Genomic DNA, 24,611 nt, shown 5'->3' with positions numbered 1-24,611 from the left:
GCTATGTTAATAAAGGCCCTGGAAAGAGGTCAAAAGGCATTCTAAAAATCTAAGAGCCTCAAATTCTTCCTGAAGTCTTTAGACTATCGAAAAAGATCTTTTGAGCCTATTCCAAAACGTTCTAGGCTCTCTCAAAAATTCGATCGCCTTCCAGAGCATTATAAAGTTTCCAGAGCAATGAATACCCAAAGGTTTCCAGAAATTTATGATGCCTTCCTCAACTGCTTGTACCTCCTCAGCTGCATGTTCGGTTCCCACAATGGTGTAGGCTCTAGAAAGGGCATAACGAATCATTTAAAATCTTTTTGGCGGTTTTCTGAAAAAAGAACTTAAGTGACTGCAGACAGTTCTTGAATGCTCTCGAAAACAAAAACCATTTTAGGACAGAACCCTCCAATTCTCTCCAGAGGTCTCAAATACTCCTTTTTAGAACAGTTCCGAAGCTTTTTGAGGCGTTCCAAGCCGTTTCCAGAGGTAGAGGAACCCAGTTAGTCTTGGAAAAACCTATACCGCTCATACCAAGACCTATTTCTAAGACCGTTAAAGACCTTTTTTTTGTAGAAATTTCTAAATACTGGAGAAAGGGCACACTGCTAGTCTCCGAAAAATCCTCTGGTTCAAAACAGTCGTACAATTTCCTAGAGCACTGAAAAGCCTTCGACGGCACGGTATGGTATGGTCTTTTTAGGAAATTATGGTGTGCTACCAGTATTTTTAGGCCTCCCCATGGTCTTTCAGAACTCACTTTTTTATAAAGCGTTTGAAAACTTGCACTCCCAAAAGCTACCAGCAGCCACAAAGACCTAAAGGGGCTTCAAAATTCGTACGGTGATTTAGAAACCTTGGTGGCTTGAAAACCATCATAATCTCGGACGGCCATTGCTCGGAAAAATGTGTATTGGGCTCTTAAGATTTTATAGTGGTCTGGAGAGCTTTCGATTACGTGAATTTCTAAATCCGAAAGAGTTTAAAGCCAGAAAGAGAAAGGCTTTATAAAACAATAGTACAAGAACCGGGTACTCCACTGAAGCAGATCTTATTTAAAGTCCTCAGTATTCTCATGGTTACCAACGTCTTCAATTTTTCATAGTTTCCTAATGTTTTTAAGGTTGTTCTACGTATCATATGGGTGTGTCGTAAATAAGAGCGACTTGGCTCCTTGTTAGGTTCAAACAGTTATATTGCCTAATTACAAAATAAATGTAATTGAATCTGTTCAAGTGTAACCCTTTAGAAATAAGGGTATTAAGATTTAGTTTCCAGTTCACAAGTGAATAAATAAGATCAACGATATTTCATATAATGATATTATAAATAGTAACAATTTTATGGTAGTGTAGATAATAAATATAGGAATGGCATGTAAATTTAGGAACTAAAACTGCAAAAAAAGTATGCATGTAAATCTAAAATGTTAACTACCGATGCCTGCGCGCCCTTTTGGCAGGTTTCGGTGGAAGCATTCTTTCCCAAATTGCGTTTCTTTTCCTGTGCAATTCTTCCACCTCGCCCTCGCTGAGGAATAATTCTTCATCGTGCTCATCCAAGAAGAGGTCTTCGCCGTTGCGGTACCGCTTGAAACAAAAATATTAAGCTCGCCTCAAAAAAAGCACGCCATGTATCTACTTACATCACGTTTCCTTCTCCTAAATTCTTCATCTTGGGCTGCCCACTCGCACAGAATTTTCCACATCTGATGAACGGCCTCCACGATATTCTCGTCGGTAAAGCGGAAGTGCGACGGCCTGCCCGATGTGTAAAACAGTTTGTAAATGCGCCACTTGTAATTGACCGGAAGATAATCCCTCTTCACCATCCAGTACCCCATACGATATTTCAAGCTGATTATAAACACAAGCCTCTTGCTGACGAACTGCGCGACCTCCGACGGCGTAAACGCAAACTTCAACTTCCGGTGCGTGAATTTCAAACACTTCAGCGCGGGAAGATTAAAAATCGAATCCGCGATGTTCCTCTCCCGCTCGAGGTACGTCTCGAATTTATGCGGACGCTGCAAATCGTACAGTCGCAGTTCCTCTTCCTCCGCGCCGATTTTCGCGAGGTACTCATCTAAAATTTCGTCCCCAAATTCACTCCCCCCCGGCCGCGTCGGTTAAAAAACTCACCGTAATTCTCCACCTCGAAGTCGGAAGACGCGAAGAAACCGGAAGAATCGCTGCTCGCGCTCATTGAATCGCCCGTGACATTGACAAAATAAATGCGTAATTTGTTATTTCGTGAAAGTATGCGGACCTTGACTGATTCGATCATGCGAAAAGGTTCTTTAATAATAAGGTTAAGAGAACGCAAAATTCGGCGGTCGGCCAAAGTTCTTTTGACCCAAAAGCGTACTGACATTTGGTGAATAGCGCGCAGGTGGTAGAAACTGGTCCGACGATTGCGCTACAATATGCGATAGGTAACGGTATAAATACCGGGAGGGTGACTAATCTTTGATTAAATCATTATCGCAATGCAACAAACAATAAATTCATTTTCTTTTTATTGAATTATAAATCCAAATATTCATAATAATAATTGGAGAATTCACATGACCTGGAGAATAAGAGGGATGTGATCAACCCTCACAATAATAAGTTAATGCGGCACTCTTTTTAAAAGGGTGTCAATTTCTGATAGACTTGTATTTCTCCCTTAAAGCACAGACAAATTAGATAGCACCCGGAGAAATGTATATAAATTTAAGAGTATAATCACCCGGTTTACTTGCAATAAAATCGCAGTTTATTACTCGACGGGTTAGGGGGTTGTAGGCAACCCTTATATCACTGAAAATATGATTTAGGCAGCAGTGAGAGACATCATAATGTCTGATGCGATTTAAGCAATTCGTAATCGGTAATAATCGGTAATAATAAATAAAGGATCTCGAGGATCGTTAATAAATCGGGGGGATTTATTAACGATCCTCGAGATCCTTTATAATTTTGTATTGCTGTCTGTCTGTCCGCCTGTCCGTGTGTACGATAACTTTGTGTAGAAACGTCCGATCGTTTTGAAAATTGATACACATGTTCTTCAGGATATATGAAAGCTCACTATTGTTTTTTGACTACGTAGACCAACGGGTCAAAAAGTTACAGCTCAAACTTTGCCCAAATCTCCAAAACGGGTTTCTTGTTACAAAGAGCATATGAATGTCCGATTTTCTGTTAGTAAATATTCCTTAAACCTCGGGCAACTATGCAGATTCAAAAAAATATATTGCGCATGCGCATTCCAACTGTTGTACTCGTATTTTCGCAATCCCATTTTTTATTTGTTAAGATATTTAAATCAAAGTTGGTATCTAGGCACCTCAAATAAAAGTAAAACAAATGCCGAATCGAAAAATTTGTTTTGCGCATGCGCACTTTTTTTTAAAATTTGTAAACATACAGTGTGTCCCCGGATGGACTGAACGAGGGAAAAAATTTTTGATTTTAACTACGCAAAAATGTCATTCTTTATAAAAATTTTTGCTTTCCTCAAAACCACCTATTCTGAAATAAAAATCTAGATATTCCTTTTGGCGGGTAGAAAATTATAAAAAACGCAAAATCTACAGCGGAAATTTTTCTAAGTTGCATGTTTTTGATTAAATCAGACTATCATTGTATATTCCATGGCAACCTGATAAGCAAATCAAGTTAAAAAAGACACCTTAGAGCTAAAGAGAAACATTTTATTTTATTCATATTTTATTCCATAACACTGAACAAGGTACACTCTTTGTTCTAAAGTTAGCATTACAAATACGGAATGACATTAACAGATAACAAGTAACTTGATTTACTTATCAGGTTGCCATGGAAGATACAATGATAGTCTGATTTAATCAATTGGATCATACTGGCAAAACTAGCCCCTGGCGGGGAAGGATTCAACTAAATTATATTTTGGTTGATTCTTGTTGCCCAAGGAATGCTCTTTTCAACGATACCAAATTTGTTACAGTTACAATCGGTCAAACGGTTAAGAAGTTAAAGCAGGTTATTGCAAAAACAATTGAACGCCCCGCGCCATCTTTGTTTTTGAAATAACTAAGTTTTTGTTTTTACGAAAATGATAGATAAACTGGTTCTCTTTAAAAATGTGAAAAAAGAATGTTTAGTTTATTATGCGAAATTTAAAGTAAATGCAATTTTAAAATTTAAGATGGCAGTTACGCCCTCTGGTGGTCATTTTTAGAACTTGAAAATATTTTCCAGCGATTCTTCATGAGCGATTTACCCAACAATTTTACTCCTAAGTCATACGACGAACGGTTCTCGAGATATGGCCGAGGAACAGTCTTATTGGGTCACCCGGTACACAGTAGGAATGAGATGAGGGGTAGGTAAGGAGAAGACTGACGTTAATCAATGGGATTTTCAGTAAATCGTGCTATTGTGAGTCATTTTAGTCATCAGGAGAATAACGAATTTCAGGGGTTGAAAGGAATAATTAGGGAAATTTAGTGAATCAATGAGGGTAAATTTGTTAGGTGCTTTAAAACAAGAAAAACAGTTGTCAGTGTGGCGATACGCCGCATAGACATCCGGCAGCAAACTAAAACGTGCTGATCCCTCATTGATCAAAACGGTCAACCGATGAGAGCGTAGCGTCCTTGGCCGCAAATGTTTAAAAGCAGAGTTTCGAACCCTGAAAAGGCAATTCCCGCTTCGACCTAGACCAGAAAACATCTGTTCACGACCCCAACCTTTGGTTCCACTAAGTCAATGCGTTATCACCAATATGATACGACGCCCTTCCTACAAACGTAGGATACACGTACTCACTTACGCTCATCGATCTCGGTAGAACGCCGATACTATCCCCCACCACTTTTTGTGACGTCACAAGGGCGTGGCTTTGGGATTTCACCGATTACCTCACAAGGTCATGACCTTGGGATAATAATAATAAATAGTCTTTATTATATTAAATAGAGAAGGAATATAAAAAATGAGGAAGATTAAAGATAAATCTCAAGGTCATGTGACGCTATATGGTCCCGGGATTCTCCAAGATCATTGCCCCGGGATTTGTCATGGGGCTTGGATGCTGGGCAAATATCGTGACTGCAAGCTAGATCAAGGTCGTGACCACTGGGTTTCCCCAAGACCATTGCCTTTAACTTTGATGTAGGGTTTTCCCAAGGCCGCGACCTTGGACGTTGACCTCGTGTTTCCCTAGGGTCCTGGCATTGGACTATTCGACTTCAAGTCCCTATAACACTGGAATGGAAATAAAGTCAACGTTTAAAAATGGCCACCCGAATGACTATTCCCTCCGAAACTAAACAAGATCCCGCTAAAATTTAAAAAGTGGCACGTGATAAAAAACCTATTGCAGGGCCCCCTTACGTTAGTTCTAAACAACGCTTTGACCTGAAGCACAGTAGGGAAGGAACGTAAAATAAAACACTGAAATTGTGAAAAGTTTGTTTAATAATCATCGCAATTATTAAAATTGTGAAAACTCGGAAATTTAAGTCGAAATAAATTACATTGCAAAAATAAACTTTGACAATTGTAGTTCACCGGATAAAAATAGAAATAGGTTGGGAAAAAAAAGATCTTACCAATAAAAAAACCAGCTGTCAATTAATATCAAATTGTGTTGGAAAATTAATTGTTTGTAATGATCTGAATGCGTAACATAAAATTATAACATAAAAGTAGCAGGTAAACTTCAAGAGGTATAACATGTAGGTTAAAAACAAGTTTTGGGAATTATGGGTAAGGTAAGCAGGTACCAGGATTCTAAGAAATGGTGAAATACACACGATGTGACTCATCTTTGGTGCAATAAAGTTCTTTTGTTAAAAGCAAGATGGAAAATTACATGGCCTTGTAGACAAATTTAACTAAAAACACGATATGTGGAAATTATTAAATCGCCACTCATTTATCGCACATAGACTCTAAACTGAAGAGCTTTGATTAGCGTAATCCCGCTCCTGCAAGATAGGTAACCCGCCCCTGGTTTCGGGGTTTCGAGTCTACAGTTGAATGTCGAAGACAATCACGGAATTAGGTGTCGTAGCTCCATTTTTACTACAGTTTTTACCACCCCCGTGACTACTTCATTCACGGAGAAAATGTTTAGTTACAAACAACAAGTCAGTATATACATCAAACGAATCGGTAATTTCCACATATTAAAATAAAATGATCAACACTTATATGAATGTTACTTCAGGGACAAGACCAAGTAATCAACATCAATCAACATGAATTAAGCAAGCATTGCACCAAACAATTACAAACAATAGCATAACGGTATTAAACATGTAATTCTGCATTGCGGTTAAATCAAGTAAATTTCAAAAACAAGGATTGAAACACACAAAAAATATAAAATGCGGCATACAAAACACAAATACGATATAAAGAAATGCAAAAATTACTACCTGCATTAAATAACACAAAATAAGAACAAACATTATGGAGCGACGCGTTCACGACCGCCCGATGCCAAACATAACCCCCGTTCGTGCTGTTTGGATGGCGCAGGCAGTTTTTTTCCACCTAGAAATTGCATTGTTGCCAACTCTCGAAAATGTTTGTATCGCCGTAAGTTGTATATACCGGGCGGAACCTCTCAAGACCATCCAAAGGTTCCTAAAGGTGATCTATTATGCCTTTTCTAAAGGCACAAGGCACTATATACATTTCTGGAAACCTTTTAGTACGGTCTAATTGAAATCTAGCAAAACGGCCTTTATGCACTTTTTGGGTTTTCCGGGATTCGAATAAGCCTCAAAAAGTTGTTTAAAAAATGCTCTGAAGAACCTGGAACGCTCATAAAGTTTTTTTTTGAGGGGCGGTGATAAATTCTAATAAAAAAAGCAAATAAAATCCACATTTCAAAATTGCGCTGCGCAGCCGCAAAACCCAACTTTCTTATACAACCTAAGCATTAAGGTGTTTTACAGAGTAGGTATTCTAGATACATTTGACACTCAAACAGGACGCTTTCCAACGATTTCTCGCGCCCTTGGTTAAAGTATGCAGCTTCCGGAGAGTCATTTATCGCTTTTCAGTGCAGTGGAGATTTTTCAGAATCCTTTCGCTTCTTTCTCCAACAGCTTTCACGCGCTGTATACTTATAACAGTTATAACGTAGTGTAACGAAGCACCCGTTTTCGTACACAAATTCGATAAGAATTAATGAACGCTCGGTACATGAATGAATGCTAGCAGCTTTAGTGAACACTCGGTACATGGAGAAACTCAAACGAGCGCTTTTTTTTTCGAGAAACTGTCCGGATCCCTTTTTCTATTCTAGAGGGGAGTTGGAAATAGAAGGTAACGGCAATTGCTTTAGTTTGAAGCATCGTTTTAGGCGCCGATATAAGGAAACCGAATTATTTAGTTTCGAATTGTTCCCGTAGAGATATTTGAATTATTCTTGCAGCCTTCGTAAAGCTCTCGTCCTTCGGAAGACGAGAGAAAATTAGTAAGTAGGTATTGCATGATTTGAGTAACTCGGCAAAGCAAAGCAAGTGTCATTGTCATGTTAAATTTGGCAGTGCCGGAACGCACTTTTTTTCTTAAAATACAATACTGACTTTGGTTTAGTGTCATGTGCTTTATAGAAAACAAAGATAATTCCGATTACTTCCGAAGATGCCAGAAAAATTTGAGTTCAACAGGATGGTGCACCCACGCACAACGCTCTAATCGTGCGCGAACAACTAAAATTTTCCATGGAAACATATCTGGTTAAGGTTTTTAAATCAGTTATTATCAGAATGACAAGCCCAACAGGGGCCATATTTTATTTGTTTTGTTGGCGCCCAAAATGTAGGCTGCATATTTGTATTTTTTCTGTAAAACCAATGTCGAAACCATATGACACCTCTGCTAATTAGCGGTCTGATTAGGTTGTGTTTGGTGTCAAATGAAGCGCGCTTAATTAGCATGGATTTTAAGACCAGCCCCAGATTTGTATCATAACCGGAAGCTGAGAAAATAATTCAAGAAGCTTTAATTTTATTTTAATTTGCTTTCCTTTGTTTTGTTTCCGCGTTAGTTAGTTTTGTGCTACCGTTTCCGTGTGGCGTAATTCTTTGGTCTTCTAGTGCGTTTAGATATCTTCCAGGGTTTTGAAAGTTAAGCTCTGGTTTGTAGAGAATCACAAAATATCAAAAATCACAATGGAGATGGTAAAGAACAAGCTCAAATCAAAGCATTTTATTTAATACACAATTTTGCACAAACTCAACTACCGTTGAAACTTCAGCCATTCCCCCCTCGCCCGTGTCTCCACACATTAACGTTTTATTCACGACCGGCACCAAACGATAGCCCCAAGTTTGAAGCAGAGCTATTTGACTGGCCGTCAGGGGATGCTCGTACATTCTCGTGTTCATCGCGGGACAAAACAGCAACGGCTTGGAAAGATCCCACGCGCGCGCCGTGCACGTCAGCAAGTTGTCGGAGATCCCCTGTAAGTTTGGGTTAGTAAAAGCTAGATCGACTCCATTCGCTTACATTGGCGACCTTTGCCAATGTGTTAGCGTCCAACGGTGCGATCAGCAGGAGATCCGCCCACTTTCCCAGTTCTATGTGCAGAACCGGGTCGCCTCGCGTCGACCACGACTTCCACTCCCTGTCGTCGTCGAACACCTGGACCTGCTCCGGTATATCGTGCGAATTGAAAAAGTGCCTCGCACGTTCAGTGGTAATAACGCGAATCTAAAAATACGATTATAATAGTCGACATAAAGAGTTCGAAACCTACATGTATGTCGGGCTGAAGTTCCAACAGTGATTTGACGAGTATCGGTAGCTTAATCGTAGCGACGCTACCGGTACAACCTAGTAATATATTAACCATTTTTTGTGTCGTTAAAACCTAACTTTGACCAGTCTTCTTTTAGCATGAGATTGTTGTCCATACGACAACCCAGGTACTCTCTCGCTTCCTCTCGACACAATGAATTGTTGTTGTCGTTGGTGTACAGGCACTTCATATACTTTATCATTGACGCTTTGCACAGACCTTCATGGTCCAAGGGAAAGCTTCCTTTATCGGGGGGCGTCGGTTGGAAAATTTTCTGTCCAAAAGTGTAACTCGACATGGAAATTGAGGTTAGAAGTGCAGCTCACATGATTCAGTAGATGCAATGTACCATAAGAGTTACATTTGAACTAATTCTTTCCAAATGAACTACACTTCAAAATATTTTTCTGCGGTCTTTGGACAACTGAAAAAGCCTGTTCAGAAATCCAAAAATGCATAGCGCCCATCCATGAATTTGTATACCCTTTTGAGAGCTTTTTTAAACAATTTTGAAGTACCTTCTCTGTGGCCTGTAGAATCCATAATTTCAAACAGTTCCAAGATTGGGCTACTAGTTCAAAAGTTACAGCCCTTTGAATTTTCTTTCGAAATTGGTTTCTAGTCTATAATTTTTGATTGAGAAGTCTGATCGAAAAAGTACGAATTGATTTGGATTCTACGCACCAAAATTAATATGAAAAAGTGTTTTCCCGAGAAATTTTGGTGTAGTCGATTTTTGGTAAAAAAGGAAGGTTATACACTGCCTTTTTTTGAGCCCCGAAAAAAAAATTGTCTCAAATCGACCCGGAAAAAAAATTTTCTTATAGAATGTGGCCTGTAGAATCCATAATTTCAAACAGTTCCAAGATTGGGCTACTAGTTCAAAAGTTACAGCCCTTTGAATTTTCTTTCGGAATTGGTTTCTAGTCTATAACTTTTGATTGAGAAGTCTGATCGAAAAAGTACGAATTGTTTTGGATTCTACGCACCAAAATTAATAACAAAAAGTGTTTTCCCGAGAAATTTTGGTGCAGTCGATTTTTGGTAAAAAAGGAAGGTTATACACTGCCTTTTTTTGAGCCCGAAAAAAAAATTGTCTCAGATCGACCCGGAAAAAAATTTTCTTATAGAATGTGGCCTGTAGAATCCATAATTTTAAACAGTTCCAAGATTGGGCTACTAGTTCAAAAGTTACAGCCCTTTGAATTTTTTTTCGAAATTGGTTTCTAGTCGATAACTTTTGATTGAGAAGTCTGATCGAAAAAGTACGAATTGATTTGGATGCTACGCACCCAAATTATTAAGAAAAAGTGTTTTCCCGAGAAATTTTGGTGTAGTCGATTTTTGGTAAAAAAGGAAGGTTATACACTGCCTTTTTTTGAGACCCGAAAAAAAATTGTCTCAGATCGATCAGGAAAAAAATTTTCTTATAGAATGTGGCCTGTAGAATTTATAATTTCAAACAGTTCCAAGATTGGGCTACTAGTTCAAAAGTTACAGCCCTTTGAATTTTCTTTCGAAATTGGTTTCTAGTCTTTAACTTTTGATTGAGAAGTCTGATCGAAAAAGTACGAATTGATTTGGATTCTACGCACCCAAATTAATAAGAAAAAGTGTTTTCCCCTTTTCTCTATTATTTTGTAATTTAACACCATACATGTTTAAGGTAATAAAAAAAGAAAAAATCTAATTCAATGACCTATGTTATAATTTAAAAAATTCAAGATGGCGGTCGCACTCAAAAAAATATGTCAAATATTTTCAAATGGAAACGTTCAAATTTTAATGTCTATATCTCAAACGGTTTGAGTGTGCCAACTTTGGTTCCATCTTAAATAGCGACCCTGTATATGCTTGGGTTATACGGATACGGTTACTGAGCCACACTTTTCTATTGTCAATTGTTTTTCTAAATAATTTTTCTATGCTTTTGTGAAGTGTGTGAATTTGTCTATAATTTTTTTTAAAACTCTTGGTAAGTGCCCCTCAAAACACCAAGTCTTTTTCCATTCCATTAATTAACAGAGATCCCAAAATGTTTGATCCTATCACCACGTTTGTGAAGACTGAATTCAAGGAGGAAGAAGAAACGAAAACCTCCTTGGAGAAATTGGAATTTGTGAACGATCCACCGGTAACAGTGAAGCAGGAATATTGTGATAGCACCCCAGGATCACAAGAAAGAGAACCACCGATTAAAGAAGAGCACAATTCCTTTTCAATCATCACACCCCAATGTGAAGGCATGCATCGGACAAATTGTGTTAAATCTGAAGAATGTGAACTTTCACTGTCTTACATTTTAAATGAGTTTAAATGCTACCACTGCACTTACTCCACCACAACTAAGCAGTTGTTAGAAACTCATCTTGGTAGATTTCATTTGAGACGAGATCTTTCCAAACGTTTCAATTGTGACCAGTGCAATTATGCTACAAATAATAAGATGAATTTCAAGCGTCATCTTTTAACACACAGCACGTTCAAAGATTTTCCGTGTGATCAGTGCGATTACACCGCGAATAACAGCTTTTACTTAAAGCGCCATGTTTTAACGCATGCTACTTGCAAAAATTTCATTTGCCATCAATGTAATTACGCCTTAAAGAGCAAGGATAGTTTGAAGCGTCACATTTTATCGCACAGTACTTTAAAAAATGTTAAATGTGACCAGTGCAATTACGCAACCAACAATAAGGATAATTTAAAGAATCATCGTCTGATACATAACGTTTCCCAAGTCTTTAATTGTGAACAGTGTAATTACACTACGAAAAATAGGAGATATATACGACGGCATTCGTTAACACACTCTACCTTGAAAAATTTCAGCTGCAATCAGTGTAATTATGCTACAATTACTAACATTCGCTTAAAGCGTCATATTTCAACACACAACCTACACAAAAATTTGATTTGTCATCAATGTAATTACGCGACCCACGACAAGCATAACTTAAAGCGTCACATCGTAACACATTCCACATTGAAGGATGTCACGTGCAGTCTGTGCGATTATGCTACGAACACTAAGAAAAATTTAAATCGACATTTATTAAAGCACGACACATCGAAAAATATAATTTGTGGTCAGTGTAATTATGCCACGAATAGTAAGGCCGTTTTAAAGCGTCATCTTATAACACACTCCACTTCCAAAGATATTAAATGTGATCAGTGCGATTACGCTACAAATAATAAGATAAATTTGAAACGCCATTTTGTAAAACATCATTGCCAGTTGCAGTCACCGACTCCTGCTGCAAATTGTAAAGTGGAATGATAGTACCTAGTATTAAGGGATTACCGTTGCCAATAATATAAGTTGTATACAAAAATTGAGATTGTGTGTTTAATAGAGTGATTTGCGTCTGGCAGGTATTGATACCGGCAGGTAAGAAGGCGAGAGATGACGCACCCCCCACTATTTATATTCTATTAATTGGACCTACTAGTGCGCAATTGATCACAGACTCTAAATTGGTCATTTGCCCATAGCCCGCCCTCACGCCTTCTTGTGCGCCGGTACCATTATTCTTTTGTTCGATTTGCGTTTGAAAATCTTTCAGGACCTTTTTTTTAAACTAAAAAAGCGTAGAAAACTGTTTGCTACTCAAAAGGCCCTGTATGTAGAGGGCGCGAATAAATGAGTGGTAAAAGAACCACGTCCAATTTGTCTGTGACAGTGGAACAACATAACCTTAAAATATCTGCTGACAGTACAGTGAGCTATTTTGCCTGTTTTTGTAGAGCTATGTGGAATTGTGTTTAGCCAAGAACATAATTATTATCAAATTTACCAAGCACAACCAATTATTGATAATTGGGGCCGCAATCATGTCCTCCGATGATGTAACTGTCAAGCTCGAACCAAAGCAAGAAGACACAAGTGCCCCTTCTCCAGCAACGGTTTTTAAAACCGAAGAGCTATCATTGATGATAAAGAAAGAAGCTGATGAGATTGTTGCAAGTGGTGACGTTGACTGTAACCCTTCGAATCATTTTGAGGGCAAAATTGAACTAAGAGATGTCACCGATCCACCCTCTCTTAACTTATACGACGAATTGGTCGAAACCAAAGTGGACGTTTTCAACTGTGGTAGTTCACTCTTGAAGAGCACAAGTGAGAGTTGTCCGTCACAGCAATTTTGCTCCAAGGAATTGAAGTTCAAGTGTTACCATTGCAATTATCAGACGACTACCAAAAGATACTTAAAGCAGCATCTTCTAAATCACAAAAGCCCCGTGGAATATCTATGCGTCCATTGTAAGTTTATGACAAATATTCGCAATCGGCTCCAACAACATCTCTTAACTCACGAAACCTCGAAGCCGTTCAAATGTGACCAGTGCAATTATGCGACAAACTACAAGGGAGCTTTAAAGGAGCACATTTTAATCCACTCAAACTCGAATAATTTCCAATGTCAATACTGTAATTACAACACCGGTGTCGCAAGGTACCTAAAGAGACACCTGCAGAACCACATGACCTCCGTCGCCTTCAATTGTGTCGAGTGTGATTACAGCACGAATTTTAAACAGCGCTACAAACAGCATCTTTTAAGGCACAAAACTTCGAAAGATTTAAAATGTGACTGGTGCAGTTACGCCACAAATGTCAGAGGCGACTTGAATCAACACATTCTGACACATACGAGCGTAACGGAATTCAAATGTGACCAGTGTCACTACCAAACAACTATCGAGAAGCACTTGAAACGGCACATCGTGAAACACACGCTCGTGAAAGAGTGGAAGTGCGACCTGTGCTCCTTCGAATCACACTTTAAGGGGGTCCTCGAGAAACATTCTCTAACACACTCGTCCAAGGACCTCAAATGCTTTCAATGCAGTTATCAAACAAATTCAAAGGTGCTTTTGCGGCGACATCGTTTAACACACTCCGCCGTAAAGTTCAAATGCTCATTCTGCAATTACGAAACAAACGTCAAAGAACTTTTAAGACGTCACGTACTGTACCACACGAGCACCACCGACTTCCGATGCTCCCAATGTAGCTACACCACCAACATGAAGTATTACCTCAAGCGGCACGTGCGCAACCACAGCTCCTCGCGACACTTAAAATGCGAACGTTGCGATTACGCGACTAACAACAGTTACAATTTACATCGCCACCTTTTGACACACGACAAATCGGCGGACTACAAGTGCGCCGATTGCGGGTACACGACCAACTCGGACAGGAACCTGAAGCAGCATCTCAGAAATCACGAGGTCGTCCGGAATTTCGCTTGCGAACATTGCGAGTATCGCACGAGTTTTAAAAATCGCCTCGAAATGCATCTGCTGAGGCACCAGGCGGCGAAGAAGCTGAAATGCGATCGGTGCGAGTACGCGACGAACTTTAAGGACGCTCTGAAGCAGCACCTTATGACGCATACGAACTCGAAGGAGTTCCAGTGCTCCCTTTGCCATTACAGGACCGGTAACGAGAAGTACTTGAGGAGGCACGTTTCGCGGCACAAAACGTCCAGGGATTGGAAATGCGACCGGTGCGAATATGCTTGTTTAGTAAAGGCCGATTTAAAAAAGCATCTTGCGACTCACTGTAGCTGAATTGTGTCTGTGTGTTCGGTTTGTGGTAAGCAAAACTTTAGAATGGGACTGCTATTCTTTGTTACTATGTTATTAATCTAAAAAGTAATTGAATACATATTAAAGTGTCCGAAACTCGATCCCCATATATATAAAAATTAATTAATAAAATTAATTAATTAATTTTAAAATCTTTCTGTCTCCATCACTTACCTTTCTTTTATCGTTCGTTTGTGTATTTTGAGATAGTCTGAGCTGTAATCCGAAACTGCAGGGGAAATTTCCGAGCACGATTTTGCACCATAAAACAAGGTCACTATTTAGTTATTTATGTAACCTGGGATATCCCCTTCACCGAGGTCTCCGAATGCGTTTGAGATTATAGGTACCTGAAGGTCGTTTGATTATGCAAGGCGAACTTGTTTTTCTATTACGTTCAGAAAATTTCTGGTTAGGATTCGGCTATTTTTTTGCGCGTATTATTACCAATTTTATTTATCTCTTATAATTTCCTAAAGGAAGGGGTAGATCAAGTGAAACAAATGACTGTGCATTCTAATGACATCTGTCATTCTTATTTCAAATGCACGATATAAAATGACGTTCAGAACATATGACAATTATGTTTCTATGGAAACGGTCGCGATCGCAGAACCTACCCTTGCTATTTTTGACGTCTCTAAATTAAATTCAGAATGGGGTCATCCCGCCTTCATTTTTTATTTCTGATCCACAAAGTAAAATTAAAAATAAAAAGACCTGTGTGTCCTCAATTTTTATTTGTGAGTAAAATAAACCCAAAATAAATTGTTGAAAAGCTGTGTTTTTAGTCCGAATTTGAAACGCTTCAGACTTAATACGCCACAAACCTACAACCAATCACATAGAAGTGAGCTGGCAACCTTACGCGAGGGTCTGACGTTTGTCACATTTGACGTTTTGAGAGGGATGTTTAACTGCATCTAGCACGAAAGTGACAAGTGCCTGTGACAGATGACGCAAGTTATAAATGCCATTCTCCTGCAATATTGCCAAGTCGTTATGTCATCTGAATGGTTCTAGGAGCTGATTGGTCGGGCTTATTACGTCACAGAGCCCGCCACAATCATATCGTTTTGAATAAACCTTTAAAACCGCACATGTTCATTATTTTTTTTGCTAATCAGCCTCTATTTTTAAATAAACTTTTACTATCCAAAAAAATGTTTTATGGTTTCAGGTACACGCTTATTAAATTAGAACTGCGGAATTCAACTATACTGTAAACCCCCATTGTCAGAAGCTTTACAATGATTTACTTGGCTTCTACTATAAAATAAAGTTTTGCATTATACACGACGATAAAGGGAAACTAACTATCTCGTGAAAGTTAATTCACTCAATGGTTAAAATATCCCTCTATCGTCTTGTATAATAAATATCTATTATTGAACAGTTTTGCTTTTCCTCTTTGTAAAATTAAAAATGCATAATTTGTCATTTTTTAAGGGTAGATTAGTTTTTGCAATATTGCATCTCTCCCTTTGGCAGGCTATCTGTTCTATTCGCCCGATTTTGATCAAAGTTGAAATGTATAATTTGTCATTTTTTAAGAGTAGCTTAGGTTTTGCATTTAAAGTATTTTTCTCTCACATCTTATTTAGATATTGAATGTTTTGTTTTTGCTTTGTTCGCACTCATCTCATAGATTGCAATAATATTGCACCATAAAACTTATTACGGTACCAAAACCACGACCTTGCTCCATAAACGTCTTGATATCGCTCTAGAAAATTCGCTAAAAAATATGTAGTTTATTTTATTGGCCATTGGTAAATAAAACGAACGCGCAAGCTAAAAAGAAATTTCAATTAAATCTAAAAAGTATGTTTATAAAAAATAATAATGTACTTTAATTTTGTGTATTATTTTTTTTTCCATATTATTAATAATTTATATTTGTTAATAATAATTTTATTTATTTATGTTGGGATCCTTGATAATCGAAACAACATGGTACCGGAATCGAAAATTACTGAAGTCACAGAACTGGAACCGGTACCAGAACTTTTAAAAAGTAATTCTACTTAAATAGTGCGGAACCATATGGGTCAGCGAAACCAACCAACGTTGTTATTCCTTAAATTTATAACTGAAGTGAGGGCACTACGAAACATACCTAATGAGTAGGGGGGTCCGGAATAAAGATCCATTTCACCTATAGGTCAGAGATGATGAAAGTTCGAGGAATGGGGTCGATAAACTGAGGACTCCTGTTTAACACTACATATCGGGTAACCCAATAGGACCGTTCTTTGGCCATATCTCGGGAACGGTTCGTCGTATGACTTAGGGGTAACAAAAGTTATTGAGTAAATCGGTCATGAAGAATCGCTGGAAAATATTTTCAAGTTCTAATAATGATGACCATCAGAGGGCGTAACTGCCATCTTAAATTTTAAAATTGCATTTTCTTTAAATTTCGCATAATAAACTAAACATTCTTTTTTCACATTTTTAAAGAGAACCAGTTTATCTGTCATTTTCGTAAAACAAAAACTCAGTTATTTCAAAAACAAAGATGGCGTGGGGCGTTAAATTGTTTTTGCAATAACCGGCTTTAACTTCTTAACCTTCCTTCTCTGCCAGGGGGCTAGTTTTGATACTATAATTCAAAATCCTAAAAAAAACAAATGGAATGATATGACTTTTTCTTTATGAAAAAGTAGCCAAATAACACCCAAAGAAGTCAGTGAACACCGTTTTTCAAAATCTCGTTCCTAACCTCAAATATTGAGAAATTGAGATTAATTAATTAATAAAAATGCTTAAATTGTATCTCATTTGACGTATTTCCGGTATTTGTCGATGGCGCGAAAGATTGTTTGGACCCTACACTTTTAGGTAGGCCTTGGATAATTAAACAAATGAAACACGATGCATTAAAAAATAATAACAGGCGTAATTTGTAAATTATTCTTTTGTGTTTACATTCAGAAAGTGCAGTTTTTTGAATTTGTAATCTTTTCTAAAATGCCGATTTCTAACCAAGAAGCATTTAATATGCTGGCGGCGATGGTTCGTGGTCGATTCGGATAACGCAAATAGAAGATGCGGGCAGCGATGGTCGCATTTTGAAAATACTCAAAATATATCGCCAGTATATTAAATACTTCTTTGTTAGAAATCGGCATTTGAGAAAAGATTACAAATTCAAAAAACTGCACTTTCTGAATGCGTAAACACAGCAGAATAATTTACAAATTACGGCTGTTATTATTTTATTTATTTATTTATTGAAATACTCAAAACAACAGATACATTGTATCCAATGACAGTTTTGAGGACTAAAATAACTCTTAAATTCCGTGATATGAATTATGAATAGAAATAATTGATGAGTATAAGGTAACGAAAAAACAAAAAACTAACTAAATAATCATTAACTGTTTCTTAAAATGCGATCATGTTACATCGAAAATTTCCAAAGAATGAAAGCTATTAAACGTTGTCATCATGCGTATAATCGGTGCTGTGTGATTTAATAAAATGGATTTAGATTGAGGTATCTTAAATAATATCAATTTACGTCTAGTTCTGTGGTCCGGAACATTGAAATTAATTAGTGTGAGCAAATGTGATGAACTCACTTTATTATTTAAAAGTGTATAAAAGAAAATTAAAAGATGATTTCTTCTGCGGTCACTCAAGCTTTTTATACAATGTGTTTGCAAAAGATCCGAATAGTGGTCAAAGAGGGGATATGTTGATGTATGTCGGTACTGCATACGTCTTATGAATTTTTTCTGTACCATTTCAATGGCCTACTGGTATTTATTTGCATAAGGTGCCCATATGATGGATATGCATATTCAAGATGTGGCCTGACCAGTGTGTGATAGAGAATTTTATACGTACTTCCGTTTTTAAGATCTTTGGAAGATCTGAAAATGAAGCCCAAACTTGAATACGCCGCTTTAATTTTGTTTTCAATGTGAATGTTAAAAGACAATTTCTTATCAAAAACGATACCAAGATCGTCTTGGTAATCTACAGTTTCCAAAATTTGACCTGCCAACTTGTAATGAAATATTGCATCCTCTCTTTTTCGCGAGAACCTCAACGATTTGCACTTTTTAATATTGAAATGCAAATCATTTTCCTTACACCACTGCATCTAGATCATATTGTAGCTTCAAACAGTCGGACAATGACCGTATTGGATGACTCAATTTGAAATCATCAGCAAAAAGTAAAGGATCACTAAATGTTACAACGTCAGGTAAGTCATTAATGAGTAACAGAAAAAGGAGAGGGCCAAGATTGGATCCTTGTGGTACTCCCGAGGAAACATTAAACGTATGAGATGTGCAGGAATGAAATGTAACCCATTGTGTACGCTCTGCAAGATATGATATAAAGAACTTTAGCAGGCGGTCGGAAAGTGGTTTACGCTGTCGAAAGCTTTCGAAAAGTCAGTGTATATGACATCATATTGAATTGCTTTTTCTAAGGCTTTCGATACGTTTTGTGAGAATTCAACTAAATTTGTTACAGTGCTCCTACCCTTCATAAATCCATGCTGTTTATCGGATATATAGATATGTTTTGACATGATTGTATATGCGTTTTTGCAACACTTTTTCAAATATTTTGGCAGGTGCCGATAAGACAGCTATTGGTCTGTTTGCAATGTTTTTCTTGAACCCAGATTTATGAAGTGGGCATACTTTTGTTGATTTCCATTTAGAAGGAAATTTGTTAGCTTTAATTGAAATATTAAATAAAATTTTAAATACGGGAACAAATATATCTTTGCAACCTTTTAAAACATACGCAGGAATACCATCAGGTCCTGAGCATTTCTTGGGCTTTAATTCTTCAATTGCTTCACCGATTTCTATCTCATTTATCTCTGTTATACACAATGGTTCCGAAACAGTTACTTTGGTATGGTTTGGTTCAATTTTGTAAGTCGGAGGTACTTGTTTGTAAACTGATGAGAAATAAGTCGCAAAAGCATTTGATATTTCTGAGGAATTGCTGTACGTGACATTGTTGAGATACATTTCCCGCTCCAATGACCGGTCCTTTAGCAAGGCAAAAGGCATTCATGTTGGACCTCATCTCGACCTCTAGATTGGACAGATATTTTGAATATGCACTTTTTTTTTATATCGACTTTAATTTTTTTGCGCAGACATTCGTATTTCATTTGATGGAAATCTTTATTGCTATTATTCCTTTTTAAACGTTTAAAATGGTAATGTTTCTCACCTATATCGCGAATTATTTTATTGTTAAACCAACAAGGATAGCTATTGTCTTTGTTGCTTTTTTACGCAGAGGCACACAGGAATGGATAATTGCGTATAAAATATCATAAAACTCATTGACTGCTACATCAGGATCCGCATAGCGATTTAAAGAATCGAAATTTGTAGAGTTCAAGTAATACTTAGTAAAGTTTTAAAAAATCTGCTGCTTTAAAATTAAACTCAATGTCCCTTTCACATGAGTGATTGTGATAAAGGCCTTGGAGATATTTCGTGAATGGTAAGTGAATCGTTATTAATAAAGGTGGATGATGCTTATCTTCTATACTAATAGGCGATTCTTTTGTTACCTCTAGATTATCTAAAGATGACAGCACTAAATCAAATGTGCGATTTAAAACATTTGTTACGGTATTAAAGTAATAATGCATCGTGTTTCATTTGTTTAATTTTCCAAGGCCTACTTAAAAGTGAAGGGTGTTTTTCTTTCGCGCCATCGACAAATACCGGAAATACGTAAAAAGTAAATTTAAGATGCAATTTAAGCATTTTTATTAATTAATTAATTAATCACATTATCCCAATATTTGAGGTTAGGAACGAGATTTTGAAAAACGGTTTCCACTGGCCTCTTTGGGTGTTATTTGGCTACTTTTTCATAAAGAAAAAGTCATATCACTCCATTTGATTTTTTTATGATTTTGGATCATTGTGTCAAAACTAGCAGGTTATTGCAAAAGCAATTGAACGCCCCACGCCATCTTTGTTTTTGAAATAACTGATTTTTAGCTTCCTAGCATGTGCTAGGTACTTTCTTATTTATGGAGCAATTTTAACGAAATTTGGATGGTAGGTCCCTCTAATAAAAGCAAACAAAATGCATGCGTAAAAAAACATATGTTGACAATTTTTGGTTTCAGCTAGGAAGCTATTCTGTCAAGAATTTGACACCTGGTTTGTTTTTACGAAGATGATAGATAAACTGATTCTCTTCAAAAATGTGAATTTTTTTAGTTTATGATGCGAAATTTAAAGAAAATACAATTTTAAAATTTAAGATGGCAGTTACGCCCTCTGGTGGTCATTTTTAGAATAAATAAAATATTTTCAAGCGATTCTTCATGACCGATTTACCCAATAATTTTTTGACCCCTAAGTCATATGACGAACTGTTCTCGAGATATTGCCGAGGAACAGTCATATTGGGTCACCTGGTCGTGGTTTTTCTGCACCTACCCTGTAAATTGAGAAATAATATTTTCAGCTAATCCCGTAAGCTACGTAGGAGAGGAAGGTTGAATTTTAATTAATTAATTACAAAAATTCCTTGGCAATTTAGCAGGGAAGCACCTTAAATTCAGGTCCGTGATACCCTCAGCGATATTCAAATCCTAACGTTGCTAATTCCCACGCAGAGGAATGATACGCATCATCTTTTTAGCGTATTTCCACAAAAATAAAATAAAAATGCGCTATTGTGACCACTTTGTCCGTCCGTCCGCTCGTTTTGCGACGCTACTAGTTCTTTATCTTAAGAGCTATTGTTCTACTTTTTCCGCTATTTGGTTCGTTATGGTGTCGAGTCTTGTACCAAGGAAGGAATTTTTTCTGTACCGCTTACAAAAAAAGTTATTGTAAAAAAAAACAAAAAACCGTTTTTACATGTTCCATAATTTTACACTTTTGCCGTTTATTAACGATCCTAGAGATCGTTTATAATTTTGCATTGCTATCTGTCGCCTGCCGGTTGGTCTCTCCGTCTGTTCCTTTGTCTGTCCATCTATCTGTCCGTGTGAACGATAACTTTGTTTAGAAATGTTCGATCGCTTTTACATCTCCGTTAGTTATGAACTGAATTGCATGAAATTCAATATGGCCATAGCCTTAGCCATATAATACGCAATGCCAAAAGTTGAATCGAATCGATTCAAAATTCACAGTGCCCTTTTCGCATCTCGACCATTTATAAACCGAATTGCAAACTTTTTTACTTATAAAAATATTTGAATGAAATTTGATACATAGGCACTTGGAATAAAGGAAAATCAACCGCCAATTTCAAAATTTGGTTTTGCGCATGCGCAGTGCCAACATTTTTATTTATGGAAAAATTTAAATGAAATGAGATACATAGGCACTTGGAATAAAGGAAAATCTAGCGCCAGTTTCAAAATTTTATTTTGCGCATGCGCAGTGCCAACTTTTTTAATCTATGGAACCATTTAAGTGAAATTTGATACTTAGGCGCTTGGAACAAAGGAAAATCTAACATTAGTTTCAAAATTTAGGTTTGCGCATGCGCAGTTCCAACTTTCTTATTTAGAAAAGCATTGAAATGAAATTTTTCTCATAAACTGAAATTGAAGTAGCACGTCAACAATGGATTGCCCATGTGCAACGCTATCTTTCATATTTGTGGCCGGATTTTTACGATTTTAATAGAAGTTGCATCTTACAATAATGGGAAATGAATGCAAGTGGAAATGCGCTTCATGTAAATCGTTTACGATTACTTTTTAACTTGTTTACTTGGGTTGGAGCCCATGAGAAAATGAAATGACAAGCTTAAAGTGACAATATTTAATGAATGCATATAAATTTACAAAGTCTACTGCTATAAATAACTACAACACTGGCACACTACCGCAGTCTAACTAACTTTCTGGACCTTTCCTACCATATAGCACTTAATAATCCGTCCCAAAATGGCCATATTGGCGCAAAAAAACGAGATACTTTGCACCCACACGAACATGAACGTATTGTGACCTTGGAACTCCAGGAAATAAGCGGGCAACAACCAGGCGGCCTGGGCGATGAACCAAATCGTCACCAAGAACAGAGCGGACTTCTTCGACATCTGTATCTGCCAAACGCACAGCGGCAAAATGACCAAGATCCAGACGAAGTACTGCGAAGTCAGCACCGTATTATACGCGACCATTACTATCGTCAACGCGAGAAACGCAAAGTTTAACGAGAGCCTGTTCAAGCCGTAACGTACCGAGAACACGAGGAGCAAAATTACCTGCGGGAGGATCGTCAGGAGATTTTGCCAGAAGCCGACGTTTTTGATTCCCGCCGTTAGGTACTGCAGATAGAAGTACATGGAGAAGTTGTGACGGGTGTCCTTTCGGGTCAGGTGATACACGTACGTCTCGTGCAGGAATTTCTCCCCGTAGAGCAAATAGAAGGCGCCAATCAAAGTGGACAGTGACGTGATGCAGCCGACTACCAGCTTGAACTGCTCTCGATTCGGGATCAAGTAGTACAGGTACTCGAGTTTAAACACCGTTCGCCTACAGCTCGAGTCCAGGGCGTTCTCGCCCCCTTTTAACTGTATCTTCTTGTTCTTGCCCTTCGCGGGTTTGACAACGGCCGACAGTCGATGGCTATGCGAGTAAAAGGCGAACTCGCTCAAGTGCATAAAGAGCGCTAGACTGTACGCTATCGGGTAAAGACGTACGTGTACCGCGACGCCGTGTAAAATACCGGCGACGAACGAATTTTTCCAAATTTGCACGACGTACAGAGTCGCGAGGACGAGAACTCCGGCAATCGAATCGCAATTACCTCTCGTGGCGATGGCGATCGTCATCGGATTGTACAGCGACAAGATCATCGCGAAGTCCGCCGAGATGTCGACGTCGCTCTTCCCGTGCTTCTTGCGTCTGCGCTTAATCGACCTGTCGTCGACGATCTGCAGTTTGTTCACGTCGCAGCTCTGCCTGTACCGCTCGAACTCGTGCAAGTTGTGTCGAACGATCTCGCGTATCAGCAAGGCCACGACGATATTGACGGCGGAAAACAGCAACTTACCGAAATAATCGCACAGCAAAACGTTGGGGAGTAGAAGGTAGGCGACCAGCGGCGTGTACCGATAAGTGTCCCGTTTGTAAGGCGACTCGAAATTCGCGACGTACCGCGCCGCGTCCGTGAACACCTTGTAATCGACGTCGGTGAATGGAACCGGGTAACTTTCGTCGTGATATCTCCCGTAGTGAATTAGGGTGAGGTGAATCAGGAACGAGAGGAGAAGGTGATAACGAAAATCGACCAACTTAAATCTGTGCCACAGAGACGGCATTTTTACAGTTTGGTACGCAAACCAACGGCCGCTTGCTGCAGACACGCCTTGAACGTCTCGAACTCTCGAGCACAATCGTTTACGTTCACAGAGTCCTTCGCGAGAACGCACTTCGCATAACTACCGGCCTCCTTCCTACATTTACCTAACACTAACGGATACTGTCTAAAACGGTCCTTGGCCTTTCGCACGGCTTCCATTTAACGACCGAACCGTTTACTACGATCTTTGCTCAATTCCTCCAGGCTGGGAAGATCGCGGGTGTAGATCGAATCGTAAATCACACGCGAAAACAAGATGCTGACAGCCGTAACTGTGGTAACCCAAACGAATATTCTCGGGTTACGATGGATCCAGGTTTGCTTCTTGATCTTGTCGCGGTAATTCATGACGTCGTCGTGCTAATCGTGTACGGGGTTTCCGTTTTCACGCCCTGACAAACGAAACTATGCTCCTTCCACTTAATGCAGCATTGTCTCATCTCCTCGAAGGCTTCTCTGCACGCGGATTCTTGGTAGTTGTTCGCTACAAAATACGGTTACCAGGAGGATTTTGGAGTCGTGAGGGGATTCGTACCTGAAAGACACTCTTGAATTTTACAGGCAAACCGCTTGCAGGGGTCTTTTTGGGGCATAGGGGCTTTTCGAGTTTCCAGAACAAAAAGTAGGGTTAGGTTTAGGTTATGTAATGTTTTACCACAGCTTAGTAAGTAAGCTGTGGTTTTACTTTACAGTGTTGCCACTTGCCAGCGCTCGCGAATTTTGCTTGTCACCGGCACTAAATACAGGGTGATCATTTAGATAATTGAGCTTGGAGAATATTCCAAAGTTATCCCTGTTGTAATCATCAGATTCCAAACAAAAAACAGTAGAATTGGTAGAATATTGAAGGCTTCTTTAATTCAAAGTTAAATAAACGAGATTCAGTTACAA

General features: G+C 38.3%; 5 protein-coding genes and 1 long non-coding RNA gene across 7 annotated transcripts; 2 read left to right on the top strand and 4 right to left on the bottom strand.

Moving 5' to 3' along the window:
• Positions 1-1,271: 1,271 nt before the first annotated feature.
• Positions 1,272-2,387, bottom strand: LOC116180145. The gene is made up of 3 exons (XM_031500006.1): positions 2,127-2,387; positions 1,631-2,070; positions 1,272-1,574 (listed from the first exon to the last, which is right to left on the bottom strand). Exons 1-3 carry the CDS (start codon positions 2,356-2,358, stop codon positions 1,419-1,421), a joined length of 828 nt encoding a protein of 275 aa, XP_031355866.1. The 5' UTR covers positions 2,359-2,387; the 3' UTR covers positions 1,272-1,418.
• Positions 2,388-8,168: 5,781 nt separating this feature from the next.
• On the bottom strand, positions 8,169-8,963 carry LOC116180150 (phosphopantothenoylcysteine decarboxylase). Its single transcript, XM_031500012.1, has 3 exons — positions 8,734-8,963; positions 8,484-8,687; positions 8,169-8,437 (listed from the first exon to the last, which is right to left on the bottom strand). The coding sequence occupies exons 1-3, from the start codon at positions 8,827-8,829 to the stop codon at positions 8,174-8,176; spliced, it is 564 nt and encodes a 187-aa protein (XP_031355872.1). The 5' UTR covers positions 8,830-8,963; the 3' UTR covers positions 8,169-8,173.
• Positions 8,964-10,670: 1,707 nt separating this feature from the next.
• LOC116180139 (gastrula zinc finger protein XlCGF46.1-like) lies at positions 10,671-12,117 on the top strand. The gene is made up of 2 exons (XM_031500000.1): positions 10,671-10,750; positions 10,801-12,117. Exon 2 carries the CDS (start codon positions 10,811-10,813, stop codon positions 12,056-12,058), a length of 1,248 nt encoding a protein of 415 aa, XP_031355860.1. The 5' UTR covers positions 10,671-10,750; positions 10,801-10,810; the 3' UTR covers positions 12,059-12,117.
• Positions 12,118-12,252: 135 nt separating this feature from the next.
• Positions 12,253-14,479, top strand: LOC116180134 (zinc finger protein draculin-like). Of its 2 annotated transcripts, XM_031499993.1 has the most exons (2): positions 12,253-12,675; positions 12,727-14,479. In XM_031499993.1, the coding sequence occupies exons 1-2, from the start codon at positions 12,613-12,615 to the stop codon at positions 14,356-14,358; spliced, it is 1,695 nt and encodes a 564-aa protein (XP_031355853.1). In that variant the 5' UTR covers positions 12,253-12,612; the 3' UTR covers positions 14,359-14,479. The 2 variants fall into 2 exon arrangements, with proteins under 2 accessions (XP_031355853.1, XP_031355852.1); XM_031499992.1 differs by having other exon boundaries at positions 12,254-14,479.
• Positions 14,480-22,157: 7,678 nt separating this feature from the next.
• Positions 22,158-23,824, bottom strand: LOC116180136 (GPI mannosyltransferase 1-like). Its single transcript, XM_031499994.1, has one exon. It carries the CDS (start codon positions 23,677-23,679, stop codon positions 22,243-22,245), a length of 1,437 nt encoding a protein of 478 aa, XP_031355854.1. The 5' UTR covers positions 23,680-23,824; the 3' UTR covers positions 22,158-22,242.
• A 98-nt stretch (positions 23,825-23,922) lies between these two features.
• LOC116180151 lies at positions 23,923-24,392 on the bottom strand. The gene is made up of 2 exons (XR_004147079.1): positions 24,256-24,392; positions 23,923-24,204 (listed from the first exon to the last, which is right to left on the bottom strand). It is a non-coding gene; the product is annotated as an uncharacterized LOC116180151 (long non-coding RNA).
• Positions 24,393-24,611: the final 219 nt, after the last annotated feature.

Source organism: Photinus pyralis, unplaced genomic scaffold (genome assembly GCF_008802855.1).
Source record: "Photinus pyralis isolate 1611_PpyrPB1 unplaced genomic scaffold, Ppyr1.3 Ppyr1.4_LG9, whole genome shotgun sequence".
Lineage (NCBI taxonomy): Eukaryota > Metazoa > Arthropoda > Insecta > Coleoptera > Lampyridae > Photinus > Photinus pyralis.
This window is presented reverse-complemented; position numbering and strand designations above follow the sequence as displayed.